This window comes from Ammodytes marinus, assembly GCF_949987685.1.
Source record: "Ammodytes marinus genome assembly, chromosome: 16".
NCBI lineage: Eukaryota > Metazoa > Chordata > Actinopteri > Uranoscopiformes > Ammodytidae > Ammodytes > Ammodytes marinus.
In genome coordinates this window covers 13,659,759-13,674,686 of record NC_137220.1, presented here as the reverse complement: position 1 = coordinate 13,674,686, position 14,928 = coordinate 13,659,759, and the positions used below count along the sequence as shown (strand labels likewise).

Genomic DNA, 14,928 nt, shown 5'->3' with positions numbered 1-14,928 from the left:
AGAGAGTCTGAGGTCCGCTGAGACTCTCAGCTCTTTTAAATCGGGTCTCAAAACGTTCTTGTTTCCCTTTTAACCTGTAATTTTTTTTTTTTTTTTTTTTTTTTTTTTGGTAAAATGTTTTAATTCTTTTATTTAAATGTTGTATTTTTATCCATGTTTTAAATTTGTTCATTTTTTTTTTTTTTTTTTTTTTTTTTTTTTTTTTGTATTTGTATTCTTTATTTGATTTTAACCCTGTGAAGCACCTTGAGTGGCCCTGTGCCTGAAATGTGCTCTATAAATAAAATTGCCTTGCCTTGCCTTGCCTATTTGAAACACCTACAGCTCTGTAAAAATTTAAGAGACCACTCCAAATAATCAGTGTCTCAGGTTTTATTATGTAGCCTAGGCTTTGTATTTTTTTAAAGTAAAATTAACATTTTATTTTATTCTATAGGCCTCATCAACATAGACTGACAGTCAGACGGATAGATAGATAGATAGATAGATAGATAGATAGATAGATAGATAGATAGATAGATAGATAGATAGATAGATAGATAGATAGATAGATAGATAGATAGATAGATAGATAGATAGATAGATAGATAGATAGATAGATAGATAGATAGATAGATAGATAGATGGACGGACGGACGGACGGACGGACGGACGGACGGATAAATGGATGGATGCATGTGGGAACTGTTTGTTTAATTGGCGCAGCCAACAGGGGTAGCTGTCACTTTTTCTTCTACCTTTGAATGGAACAGCAGTCGCCATCTTTGCTATGGGCGAAATACGTCATGCGACGCCGGAAGTATTTTCCTTTCCTGTGATTGGTGGACATCGGTCGTGTCACAGGTCCCGTAAATTTGGCGCTCTTCATTCACAACCAGTCTGGCGCGTTTTTGAAAGCGCAGCAAGACTTCAAGAATCATGTATTCTGAATTCCTTATCGGAACAAGTTGGAAAATATCCACGTAACGTCTATCACTTTGAGTTCACGTCCTCGGGGCTGACATGAGGTATATGTTTGGACCATATTTCGGGACGCGCGAGGAACGGAGCTGCTTTTAAAGTAGCATGTAGCGGAGTCTGTTAGCTTGTTGTTTTTATTGCTATGCCTAGTGGCAACGAACAGCTGTCCGCTTCACAAAATGCACTTTGCCGCCTCTGTTCAGTGACACACACGGGGAAGTGAATAAGAAAAAGACGAGAAGACAGGAGTAGCAGAAAGTTTACGGTTCAGCTTTCTCGGTGAGTGTTTTCCTCTACTCTTTGCTTTTCTGGTTGCTCGTCTGTCATATGCCACAAACACTGCAATACCTACTGGGCGCCATATATGAAATAACATCAATGTTCATTTTACCTTCTGTCCCTGACCCCTACAGTGAATTACATAAACATGCATTATGTCAAAACTCAGTACAGTATTAATGATGTGTCAATGTGTATCATACACGACTGTCTCTTTGTTTACAATGTCTAATACGGTTGCTGTTGATTTTAAGTCACATGTATTCGTTTGTTCGTTCAAGACACCTAATTCTGTGGTTTTAAGAGTGTTAAAACATTAAATGTTATTAAAGAAGACTTGTAATCTGTCACCTGTTGAAATTAGGTGAATATGTTCTAGTAGAAGGGTCATATATTGCCTTGATTCAATAATTATTTACATAGAATGCATAACGATGTTTCTTTTGGTTCAGGACAGGTCCCTTCACATTATGGCTGGTGTTGTGGCAATGGCATCTGTCATAGAGGATTTTGACACCCAGGTATTTCATGACGGCGATGTATAATACACACAGCATGCAGCAGCTTTTTTGTTTATGCCTCATATTATGTTTTCTCAAATTTGCTACACCCTCTTCCTCTTTTCACAGCCTTGCAAGAAATCTCGCAGCAAAGATGGTGGCAGCCCTGTCGTCAAGACAATCACAAACTATTTCTCTCCTGTGCCCAAACCTGTGGAGAAACCCTTTTCTCCTCCTCGCTCCAACAACATCATGGACTACTTTAACAAGAAGCCTCCTTTGTCTAAAGAAAAGACCAGCTCACCAGAACAGTCCAAAGAGAACTGCCAGACGACTAAGCCCAGAGAAAAAGCCACCAGCCCCGAGGCTTCACGGAAACCGCCCTCACAGAAACGGAATAGGAAGGCAAGCAAAGCTGCCAGGAAACTTGTGCAGGCTGAACCTGAGGGCTCCATAGAGGAGAGCTGCCTGATCGTTGAAGACGCGCACGATGGAAGAGCAGCGGCAACAGAAGCAGCAGTCGGCAGCTGTAATGTTCTCGGCAGTGACACGGCGGCCCTGTTGCTTCAGGCAACGGAAGAACCACAGAAGAATGTCACAAAGACTGTTGGTGTCGAGCAGGCGGAAAAAGATGATTCAAAACGTGTGCATGAAGACGTTAAACTAAACCCGGAACTGTACTGTATAGAATTATCTCCAATTGTACCTTCAAAAGATAAAGCAAAACTGATGAAAACTGCCGCACGGAATTCCAAGAAGAGGCAGCAACGGGAGGTAAAGCTTTCGGAACAAGAGGAGAAAGCTGAGGAAAGCTCCTTGTGTGATGTCAGTATGGAGGTCAATGTGGACGAGGCCTCCCAGTTACACAACACAGTCACTGTTTCCTTTGAGGAGTTTTTGCGGAGTCGGAGCCAGGGCGGCGGTGGTGAAGAGGACATGGAGGATGAGGAGGGCAGAGAAGGTGGAAACGAGGAGGGCAGAGAAGGTGGAAACGAGGCAGAAGAATTGGACGCAGACCAGTCGGACATGCTTAAAGCTATAGAAAATGTAGCTCCCGGGACGCCGCCTCTCCAAATCTCACCCCGAACCCTTACCATCCAGGCTGAAGTGCATGCAGTCTCACACACACATGAAGCAGCCAAAGTGGGTGGAAAGGTGGTTTCTATCTTCAACAGAAGAAAAGAGGCCATGAGCCCAGCAGAGGCGTCGTCGCCCAAAACGGAAGAGGCTGGACACAAACTTCCTCCTCCTCCTTCTTCTTCTACTTCTTCTCTGACTGTGAAGCGCAAATCCAACGTGGTCCTCCAGGAGGAAGATCTGGAGCTCGCTGTGCTCGAGAGTGAATCCACGCCCAAGTGCAGCATGGTGGAGAGGAAGACGTTCATGGCTGCCTTCAAACAGCCCGGTCTGGAAGGGGCCAAAGCCAAACCTGGGAAGAGCCAGGGCAAGCAGAAGCAGCCAGAGGAGAAGGCTTTGGAGGACGTAGACAAAGTCGCTGAAGAGGTCGCTGCAGTTCCACTGTCCGATCAGCAGGTCCCCACTGCTTCTCAGGAAGACAAAGCAGCTAAAAAGAAACCTGCAAGAAAAGGCAGAAAGAAAGCTGTAAAGGAGGCAAACACCATTGCTACTGCTCCACCTGCTGCTACAGTCGGAGAAACTGTGGACTCCCTTGTTGACGATAATAGCGAGGAGCCTCCCATCACCTCCACTCCCTCCATACCAGCGGAGAGGAGGTCCAGAAGAGAGGCTGCAGTCAGGCAAGCACCAGAGGACACACCCACAACTCCTGTCAGAAAAAACAGGAAACGCAACAAGTCGAAAGATGCTGCTGTTACGACTTCTGCTTTGCCCGATGAAAGCCCTGCAATGATGTCTACTCCAAAGACAAGCAAATCCAAACATGGAGTCTACCTGGCAGAGATGGTGTGCCCACCTGACACAGAAGAAAGTCCAATCAGGTGACACATGCAAATAGTTGTGATTCAATGCTATTATACTGAAATGCTCGTTGAACTGTATAATCATTTTGGCGGATGCAGTTTCTGATGCTGTTGAATCGTATTGCATTGTGTTACTGTCAGGTGTTTCTTTTATTTTGTCCACCCCATTTATATCCATATGGGCAGACTGTGTAACATACAGTCCCCTCCATAAGTATCGGAACAGTGAGGCCAATTCCTTTATTTTTGCTGTAGACTGGAAACATTTGGGTTTGACACCAAAATATGAATATGAGACAATAGATCAACATTTCAGCTTTCATTTCCAGGTATTCACATCTGGATCTGATACACAACTGAGAAGATAGCATTATTCGTAAAGGAACACCACATTTTTAGGTGAGCAAAAGTATTGGAACAGATAGACTTAAAATAAATTAAAGTGAATAAGACTTAATATTTTGTTGCAAAGCCTTCGCTTGCAACAACTGCATCAAGCCTGTGACCCATTGACATCACCAAACTTTTGAATCCTCCTTTTTGATGCTTTTCCAGGCTTTCACCGCAGCCTCATTCAGTTGCTGTTTGTTTACTCTCTTCAGTCTCCTCTTTAGCAGGTAAAATGCATGCTCTATAGGGTTTAAGTCTGGAGATTGACTTGACCAGTCTAAAACATTCCATTTCATGATGGCAGCAGCAAAATGAACTTAGAAGTCTACAGAAACATTCTCTCTGCCAATTTAAAGAAAGATGCAACCAAACTGATTGGAAGATCCTTCATCATGCAGCAAGGTAATGACCCTAAAAAACTCCAAAAACAACAAAGGAGTTCATCAGGGGCAAGAAATTTAAAGTTTTAGACTGGCCAAGTCAATCTCCAGACGTAAACCCTATAGAGCATGCATTTGACCTGCTAAAGAGGAGACCGAAGGGTGTAACCCCCCAAAACAAACAGAAACTGAATGAGGCTGCGATAAAGGCCTGGAAAAGCGTCACAAAAGAAGAATGCAAAAGTTTTGTGATGTCAATGGGTCACAGGCTTGATGCAGTTATTGCAAGTGAAGGATTTGCAACAAAATATTACATCTTATTCACTTTAATTTACTTTAAGTCTCTGTTCCAATACTTTTGCTCACCTAAAAATGTGGTGTTCCTTTACAAATAATGCTATCTTCTCAGTTGTGTATCAGATCCAGATGTGAATACCTGGAAATGAAAGCTGAAATGTTGATCTATTGTCTCATATTCATATTTTGGTGTCAAACCCAAATGTTTCCAGTCTACAGCAAAAATAAAGGAATTGGCCTCACTGTTACAGCACCTTAAACTACATCCTCCATATTGACCTCATAGCCTAATCAGCATCTCTTAAAAAAAAAAAAATTAACTTATTGATTTGACTTTATTGCACGAAAGTTCAATTAGACTGCATTAGTTTTAGCTTGGTGTATATAATATATTAAACTTGCAACTATGTATGTGTAAAGCTTATTTTTATTGTTTAAGTTTTTCATGTTCTCACTATGCATTTTATTTTATTTTTTTCATAAGGATTAAATTCACTAGAGTCCATAAAAATGTTTCCCAGGCGGAAAGTGGAAGAAGCATAAACACTTCTTTGGCTACTAAAGTAAGTAGGATTTTTTTTTTTTTTTTTTTTTTTTTCACAAATTCAAAAATGTAGTGGCTTGATTGGGAACTACACATTGAAAATGTTTAATTGTGAACTAATGATTATGTTCTCTCTTTATTAGGAATCAAATTGTTCTAAAAAAAGGAAGCAGGCGAAGAAGTTGGTGGAGAAAGCCAGAGTGATTCAGCAGACTAAAAAAGCTGCTGTCAAAGAGCAGGGCACTTTAAGGCGATCCTCGCGAGCTGAAGCCTCCGCCAAGAGGAGCTACTGTGAAGACGAGGTACAGTTAAAGACCACCACAATTTAGACTTTGTAATGTTTTAACATGGATCTGTGGAGTGAAAGGCCATTCAAGGGATCCAATTCAAGGATTGTTGGGAATGTGTTCCATGTGTTAAAATGTATAAAGTCTGTTGGCACCCGTAACAAGCTGGTCATAAACACTGGGGACCTCAATAATGACAAAATGGGTATCCTTCACAACAAATAAATGAAGGCAGAAGAAACCTTATTTATGCATTCACTCATCCTGTCAATTCTTTGTGGTTTGTTTTGTCAGGATTCAGTCATCTGCCTGGAGGAAGACCAGACTGCCGGTAAAAGCAACAAATCGTTACGCAGTCTAAATGATGTTCTGGGAAAAGCTGCTGGCAAAGAGACCAAGGCTGTCCCAGGTAGTTGTTAACGCTCCAAATTCACTTTTACTGTTGTTGTTCTTTTTTGCATTTTGTTGAAGTCCTACCTAACGGTGCTGTGTTTTCCTTATCACAGGCTCTAAAGTGTCCTCACAGGGCCAGGAGAAGGCTACGCGCAGAGCTTCAGCTGTGATCTCCATCTTCGACGAAAGCAGCCAAGATGGATCTGAAAACTCCAAGGACGATGAGCAGTTTAAGGCACGCAGGGACTTCTTAAAGAGCGGTCTGCCGGATTCCTTTAGGAAACAGATAGCCAAGACCGCTGCCACCAAGGAGGCATACTCTGTCTCCTGTTCCTCCTTCCAACCAGTTATACACATGAAGCAAACACCCAACGGTAGGATGTTCTTTCAATATAACACACATCTTGTCTTATTCATTTGACAGTAGTGGAAAGCAACTCACTACATTTACTCATGATTCAAGTTTTTGCTAGATTATTATCTTTTACTTGATATGTTTACACCACTAGAATTCGGGTGATTTTTTTTTTTTTGATTTTTACTTCATTACATTTCTATAATAACGTGTTACTTTGCAGATTCATATTAATTACTCAAAATATAATCCACAAATAGGTGATGCGTTATTACAGATTAGGAGGAGACTTTGTTGATCCCTGTGGGGAAAATTCACAATTTACGCAGCAGTTTGGAAAAAATTTAAGCGGCATTGATAATTATAATCTAATAATACTACTAACTAATAAAAATTTAGAAATTAACCAACCGCATTTCTACTGTGTGGCTTTGATACTTTTACATAAATAAATATCAGTATTTCATCCACCAATGTCATCTCATAGGGTCGGTTTAAAAGAATTAGTCATTGTTTTTATCATTATCATGCCAGACAGTTAGGTAAAAATAAATCAACAGGGACAAGAGACTAGTTAAACTTCTTTTTTTGTTGTGCATTGACAGATTGTCCTCTGTGGAGTCTCCAGTGGCCTGAGTCAGCGTTACTGTGTCACCTGAAGGAGCTTTGGTGGCAAACATCCCACCCACTTCTGTCTGTTAGCAGCTCCCTTTGTGTGAAGACAGAACCAGTCCGTAGAGCCTTTTGTGAACAGGTATGTTGAAATGACTGTAATGAACTGATTCTCATAACACATGTCCCTTAATGTTCAGGGTCCACTCCAAACTGAGGCACATAAACTTGTTGGCAATTTAGTTACATATTTCAAGATTCAAGATGATTTATTTTGTCATTGTACATGTTTCAGAACAACGATAATCTGTTTACAGTTATACCCCGCCAAGAGACATTTCATTTCATTTTCATTTAACTTTTATTTATCCTCGAGAGACCAATTGAGGGGTGACCCTCATTTTCAATGACGTCGAGTTCAAACAAATTCAAAGGAAAAACAACAATACATAAACAATATTCAACGCAAATACATCAAATACATAACAACAGGTGAAGAGAAAAACAATTGAAACATTTACACAGTGGTGAAGATTAAGTGGTAGCAATTAAAATTAAATGGGTGAAAGTACAATATAGCCTAATTAAAACAGTTACAGGTAGAGTTTGGCAGATTTAAAATAGTGACAGTAACCAAACATGGGAGACAGGGGGGATACACTGAAGAGTCGTCTAGCGTGCGCTGCGCCCCTTAAAGTAGGAATGATAAAGAGAACGTCAGGGAAAGACAGGTTAAAAAAAATGCTACTCTCACACTCCGTTCCTTATGGGTGCGAAGTGTGTGATTAGTACAAAAACCACCTTGGCATAATAAGCACATGATAACGCCACAGACAAATCATTTAGCAGGATCGATTCAATTAGTTTGTAAATCTGTGCATTTTGGGGTCAGTTGTGTAGTTTGATTAAACATTGTATACAGGACCAAAACACAGATGTTGCCACAAAAAAAAGTGAATTAAACAGCACAATATTTAAAGCAGCTCCGAGTAACATTTAAATATCTTTTAAACAGCCTCATGTTTCCTCTGATAATCATAAATTACCTTTAACAGCAAACGAGACCATCAGTGCAAAGAAAGATGTTTTTATATAGTTTTTATTACTGCGTTTGGTCTGGTCGCACACCCAGTCCGATTTTCGGTTCGCGCGTGCAGGCTCTTTGGTCACATATCCGTGGTCACAGATTTCAGTGTGGCGCAACAACGCGATTTGAGAAGCCTATCCCTCCAGGTGAGGGAAGGGGAGCGGGAGCTTTGTTTGAGACAGTTATTTGTCGTCATAATGACTGATATCGGGGCTGAACCATCAAAGAAAAAAAAAGAAAATGCAATGAAGAAAAGCTAAAAGGGAGAGTGGTAGACGAGCGGGAGGGCGTTGCCAAGCAACGTATACACAATTTCACAGGAGCGAACTGCAGTGTTTACTCCTAAATGAATGAGCGATAGCCTACTAAGACAAAGTTTACTTTGCCTCACCATCATCAGATGAGTCGACCGTTATTCATCTGAAATAGTCATTATTTACAACAACATAAACACATTACCTCATTGTGATCCATACTAACTGCCGTCTCTCGTTCATTCGCTTTCTGTGAGACACAGAGTCTTTCAGCTCCGTGAGAGTACTTTGGTGACACTGCATGAACTCATTGCAATCAGGTGTGTGTAGCACTTACTGGCATTAGTTGATGCTGTGTCACTAACCACTCTCACGGAGCCGAAAAGAGTCCGGTGCCCTCACATTTTCAACACACGGACATGCACTATATTGCTTCCTGATTATTTGAATCTGGCACGCCCGGCACGAGCTAGAAAACAGCTTCACGAAAGCTGGCGTCGTAAAAATACTACCGCTTTTGTCCAAAGGGGCCGCCAAGGGACCAAGTTACTCGCAGTGGCTTTAACAATAGTATTTTTTTTTAAGGGTTCTGGCTGGAGGCCTGAAATCTCTGAAAGCATTCGTCAGCTTCTACTGGAGGAGGTCAGCGCCTCTAACCCTCCATTCCCTGCTCAGAAGATGATCACTCACTTCCTGAAGAGACGCACTGATCACCAGCAGCAGTGTTCAGCCTCAGGTTCACTATCAGTTTATTTATGGCTCCATTCCATTCATCATTTTGACTGTACAAGTGCTCATGATCAAATACAAAAGTGCTTCAATTTCAGTTGTCCAGTCTGCCCTCAAACTACAAATATTGAGGCAGTGTTTGATAATGTTATGTGTGCAAGCAATTGAATGTTGGAGTCAGCGATTCTGAAGAAAGCTTGTTGTCAAAATCCGTGATTATCTCCTCGCGATCTACTACCTATCCATACTGTGTGTGTTCTGAAAGAAAATTCAGTGTTAATACACATCCTAGGCTCTGTAAACTGGTTTGTAAACAAAGGGTATGTAAAATTGTAGCTAACAGCATACCAGTTTAAAGAACCTAGGCTGTCTTGTTAACCATTGATTTTCTTCGGGCGCTCATACAGTACGGACAGGTAGCGGATCAAGTAAGATATTCACTGATTTTGACAAAAAAAAAAAAAACAGGCATTCTCTAGAATTGCTGACTCCACCTTTTCAAATAATTATAAAGTGGAGCCTTATTAGTGATTCAAATCAAAATTATTCTCAACATATGTTGCATTTGACTCACCAGAACCAGAGGTTGTAACCAAAGTCACAAGCACCACGGTCACAGCTGAACCAGTTGTAGGGAAAAGGAAGAGGACGGAAGACGAAGGAGAAATGACCGTGAAGGTGGCTAAAAAGCAACGGGCCGACTCTTCAGAAGAGAACACTGCCACGCCAGAGCCCACGAAAAGGGGAGGCCGCACGAGACGAGCTCAGAGATCCAATGAGAAAGCCAAGCCTTCGGTCCAAACTGCTCCTATCCCGTCTGAAGATGAGTGTGTGTTCGTGGGAGAGGACACCGGTAAAAAAGGTGAGCTAGCAAACGTTGTGCTCAAAATATCACCCTAATTTTTTATTTTATCTTACTCTATGGACTTAAGAATCAATAAACTATACTAAACCCACCTATCATGCATATCACAACATGCATACAACATCCTCAAAGGTATGCCATTAAAAAGATAGTTTGTGCCCTCAATTTGACATGTTGAAATCATAATTGGTGTCTGTAAGCAAGCATCATTGCCTGTGTGTAAGTTTCGTCACATAATTAAAGCCTCATACTCGGTTGTTTTATTTCTCCCTCAGACGTGGTGAAGGAGGATGTGTTGTGGACAGACAAATATCAGCCCCAGCACTCCAGCGACATCATAGGCAACAATAGCTCAGTGAGGAGGCTGCACAGGTGAGGAACTCAAACTGCTTTCTTTCCACTGTACCTGTATTGAAATTAGATAAACATATATATATATATATATATACTATATACTATATACTGTATCTCTCAATATCATTCGTATCAGCAAATGTGTACTTTGGGATTGGGATCACTGTTTGGAACACGGGGACAAACGTTTCATCTTTCTTTTCTTTTGTACAGCTGGCTAAAGGAATGGAAACTCCGCACAGACCGGGAAGAGAGAAAAAAGCAGAAAGACAAGAAAGAAGAGGAAGGAGGCAATGGTGGGAACTTAGAAGAATCTTCATCATCACTACTTTTTGCTGAATTGATTGTTTGTCTTGACTGAACGATGGTTCTCTGTGTCCAGACTCAGAATGGGACTGCGGAGAAGAGGACTCCCAGGACGGAGAGGACACCTTGTGTAACACCATGCTCATCACAGGGCCCAGCGGAGTGGGAAAGACTGCAGCAGTCTATGCTTGTGCCCAGGAGCTCGGCTTCAAGGTACAAAAATGGCCTTGAGGTACAGAACTGTGACACTTGTGTTGGATGTGGCGTTTTCATTTTTGTCTAACTTCCCTCTTGCCTCCATAGGTTTTTGAGGTGAACGCTTCGTCTCAGCGGAGTGGCCGTCTCATTCTGTCCCAGCTAAAGGAAGCCACTCAGTCACACCAGGTGGACAGCCAGGGGGTCAACGCCCACAAACCCACCTACTTCAACAGTTACAGCACAAGCAGCCCCGCTGGTGCACTCCGGCCTGGATCCTCCCCCAGTATGTATAGAACCACTGTGAATTTGTAAACAGTAGGGATTATGAACACAAGCTGTTAAGAAATTGAATGTTTAATTTAATTTTCTTTTTCTCCTTCGTCTTCTAGGAAAGGTTAACTCTCCTCGTAGGGTGGTATCCTCTCCCAGGAAACATCCGCAGTCGCCAAGAGGCTCTAAGAGAGGAAACTTGGCTCCCACCGCTTTAGCCAACTTCTTTAAAATGGGTCAACCCACCAACAAGGAGACGACTAACACCAAGAAGAATGAACATACCGGTAAATACTCCTTCAGTGTGTCAAGTCTTTACGAAGATGGTGGAGATGTAACCTTACTGAAAAGTTTTTCAATTGTAAGTATTTTCTCCCTGCTCTCTTCATACAGCTGCTTCCAAGAAAGTCATAAAAGCAAACGAGTGTGCCAGTAAACGTAAAGAGCCTGTAGTCAGTTCCCCAACAGCCAGCGACCCTAAAGAGAAAATCAACCAAGAGCAGAGCAAGAAGACGGCCACCTCGCTCATCCTCTTTGAAGAAGTGGATGTTATTTTTGATGATGACTCAGGGTTTCTTGCTGCCATCAAGACATTTATGACCACTACCAAGAGACCGGTCATCCTCACTACCAGCGGTGAGTAGAAGGAGGAAGGGCAAAGGCAATGTCTTACAGTTTGGCCTGTGTTGATCATATCTACTCATACATATATGTTTTAAAAATCAAACCTTGTATGTTTGTTTTAGATCCCTCTTTCAGCACCATGTTTGATGGAAACTTTGAAGAGATCCTTTTTAAAACCCCCTCAGTGGTGAGTGAACATAAATGTGTTCAAGAATATTAACTGTATGGGTTGATCTTGCGATGTTAATCAGGTGGGGCCCGATATCAGAGATCAAATGTTAATTTTTGAGCATCAGTCAGTTTTTGGTTTGTCCTTTGTTTCTGTGCTACAGGCGGACGTGGGCAGCTTCCTTCGGCTGTTGTGTCTGGCAGAGGACACGAGAACGGACCTCTGGGACGTGGGCTCTCTGCTCACACTCAATGGCTGTGACATCAGGCAGAGTTTACTGCAGCTGCAGTTCTGGACTCGCAGTGGAGGAGGCCGCAACACCACCAGGCCACTCACGCACACAGTCAAAAAAGGTAAACAGATGAGCTAGAGAAAAACAAGAAAAAAGGTGGAATAGTAAAACATTTGGTTTCGCTCTAAGAATAATTTGTAATGGTTAGTAGATTGGCAGTTATATATATAACTATTTCTGGTGACCTTGACATAGTTATTTATGCCTTTATATCATACTGTCTGAATGACTGTAACTCTACATACTACAGTCAGCCAAAATGCAGCGGTTGAAAAGTCCAATACAAATAAAGTTATTATTATGAATGATCTTTTAACCTCAAACTATTTCCCCCTCATTCACATTAAAAGCTGATCTAAAGCCAGATGAGGAGACAGCGGGCCTTTCTGTGTGTGCAGTGACCGTCCCACCCAATCTCCATCCCTGTGACAGCGGCTGCACTGAGAGCATGCTGGGCCTGCTGAATACTGAACCCCAGAGAGACATTTGGGACCTGTTCAAGGTAAACTATGCATTCACCACAAACACTGGTTAGAGGATGAACAAGGAACAAGTCGGCTTAAAAATAATGTCACCAAGAACCGACCGCTTAACATGATTTGTAACGGGTGTGTGTTGTTAACAGAGCCGGAGTCCGGCGGAAGAGGTGCTATGCTGGGAGCTGCTGACAAACAGCAGGCGACGAGGTGTGGACCTTCTCTATTGCAACATGGAGACACTCTTACCTCTGCCACTCACTCAGTTGACTACCTCCACCTACAATCCAGTGCAGCCTGTGTCTGTGTCTGACCTAAAAGATGTGCAGGCGGACATGCTGCCGTCCCAGGAGAAGGCTTTGCAGACCGCTGGGTCAGAGGACTGCTCGGACGATGGCAGTCCAGTTAAAATGTCCAACAGAATGAGGAAGATCAAGAGGCGGATGCAGGACGGACTACACTCGGACTCTGACTCAGAAGAAAGCTTTGTGTCTCTGTGCAAGCCGCAGGGCGTTACTCAGGCAAAGGAGGAAGACCAAGAGAGTTTAGTTTCTCACACGGTGAAGAGGAAGCCCCTGACTGCTGAGGAGCGGCTCAAAAGTCTCCCGGTCTCCCAGTGCCTTGAATCAATAGCTGACTTTATGGACAACATGTCCTACATGGACTCATCCCTGCTTGTTCACCCTGAAGGGGGAGGCCATCTCAGGAGAATGTCCCCAGTGGGAGCAGTGGTGAAGGACGGGATGACGGATGAGTCCAGGGTGGAGATGGGCAGAGGGAGCTGGGCCAGAGGAGAGCATGTGACGGAGATCTCTGCTGCTGTGGAGGCTCTGAGCTTCCACAGGTGTGGGCTGTCAGTAGCCCAGGCCTGGGACCAGAGCCAACAACTAGAGGGGCAGCTGGGGAAAGAGGCTGCAGCAGAACTCTCCCTCCCTGTGGCCACTCATCGGAGGGCTTTTAGCTTCACTCAGGACGGCCCCTGTCAACCACAGTGAGTCAGACTAGTCCCTCTTTACACAGTGTTATCAACTTTTGTACAATAGAATTTAATTAACTTTGTCCACTGTGACCCAGTACACATGATATTGGTCACAGAATGAACCAATTTTAACACTGACCAGTTTAAGCTAGACTCAAACCAGTTCAAAGAAAGCTAATGCATATTGATATGTTTCAGGGTGGTGGAGCAGAGGAGAGAAGTGATGGAGACTCTGCTTTCCAGAGGAGTGTTTGGGTCTCTGGGCAGCCGAGCAGCAGCTGCTGTGGACTACCTCCCGGCCCTACGCACCATCTGCAGATCAGAGCAGCTTAAGGAGCAGGGCAAGGTTAAACGAAGGTGAGCATGCAGGAACTTCAGTTTGACTTGGTTCAAACAGTGGGCAGGAAGTGTAATATAATTTTTTTAAAGATCTAAGCAACACGTTTGTATGCAGCAAAGTCTGTTGAAACTGAGCTGTCTGTTTTCTCTTCCAGGTTCCTGCACTACCTAGACGCGATCCACCTTGGAATTGAAAAGAGCACTCTACAACACCTTGCTGAAGATTTCCCCTAAACCACAGGAGAAGTCATGATCACGCAGAGACCTTAAATGAATTGTGGCATAAGGATGGATGGTTAGGCAATAAAACTAATTAGTGTTGCCTTTTGTCGTTTCATGGTCCATACCTCAGCATGAGATGAGCTGGTTTGCCGGGCATAGGTGTGTGTGTGTGTGTATGCAAAAAGCTTCAACATATTTCTTCTAAGATTGAAATGAGTGAATACAGAAAACGTGTTCTCACCTGAAGGTCGCACAGCTAAATAACCTCAAATGTATGATTCGGCACATCTGTTTGTGCTTTCAAAGAATGCACTACTCTATATATCATTTTTGTAATATTAAGCTGTATTGGAGTGTGTGTATTTTTCTTTTGTACAGTAGCGTTTAATACTCCGAAGGCTCATTTATTGATATGCTTTGCATTTTGCAAATTGTTTTTATCCAGTAGAGATTGCTTTTGAGGAGCATTTAATAATTTGTAAGAGATTTAACATGTAAAATAGAATTTGCTTCTGTATTTGTAAAGGATGTGTGTAAATTGTCATTCCCCACACAAAGAACTGTTTATGCACTCAGGAACTTGTTTCCATTTAAGTTTGTAAAGGCATACTGCTTTTTTACCAAGTCAGCTCGAAATGCCACATGCACACTCATCACATTGATTGATTTTTGTTTTTTTACATTTGATCTGTTTTGTTTTTCAGTCTTAAATATGTACACATTATTCACAGTGGGTTTTGTCGTGACCAAATAAAGGTTTATCACAAACAAAATAAATAATTAAATTGCCTGAAATTTTCAATCAATCTTGATCTGACCCTTGTGTA

General features: G+C 42.4%; 1 protein-coding gene across 2 annotated transcripts; it reads left to right on the top strand.

Moving 5' to 3' along the window:
- The first annotated feature begins 905 nt into the window (after positions 1-905).
- atad5a (ATPase family AAA domain containing 5a) lies at positions 906-14,809 on the top strand. 2 transcript variants are annotated; one of them, XM_080043335.1, is made up of 22 exons: positions 906-1,239; positions 1,697-1,760; positions 1,869-3,697; positions 5,231-5,309; positions 5,434-5,592; positions 5,872-5,986; positions 6,084-6,344; positions 6,931-7,079; positions 8,864-9,014; positions 9,585-9,869; positions 10,148-10,244; positions 10,440-10,522; positions 10,609-10,745; positions 10,836-11,013; positions 11,120-11,287; positions 11,394-11,636; positions 11,747-11,811; positions 11,957-12,146; positions 12,436-12,587; positions 12,711-13,552; positions 13,739-13,897; positions 14,035-14,809. In XM_080043335.1, the coding sequence occupies exons 2-22, from the start codon at positions 1,710-1,712 to the stop codon at positions 14,111-14,113; spliced, it is 5,472 nt and encodes a 1,823-aa protein (XP_079899461.1). In that variant the 5' UTR covers positions 906-1,239; positions 1,697-1,709; the 3' UTR covers positions 14,114-14,809. The 2 variants fall into 2 exon arrangements, with proteins under 2 accessions (XP_079899461.1, XP_079899460.1); XM_080043334.1 differs by having other exon boundaries at positions 1,692-1,760.
- The last annotated feature ends 119 nt before the right edge of the window (positions 14,810-14,928 follow it).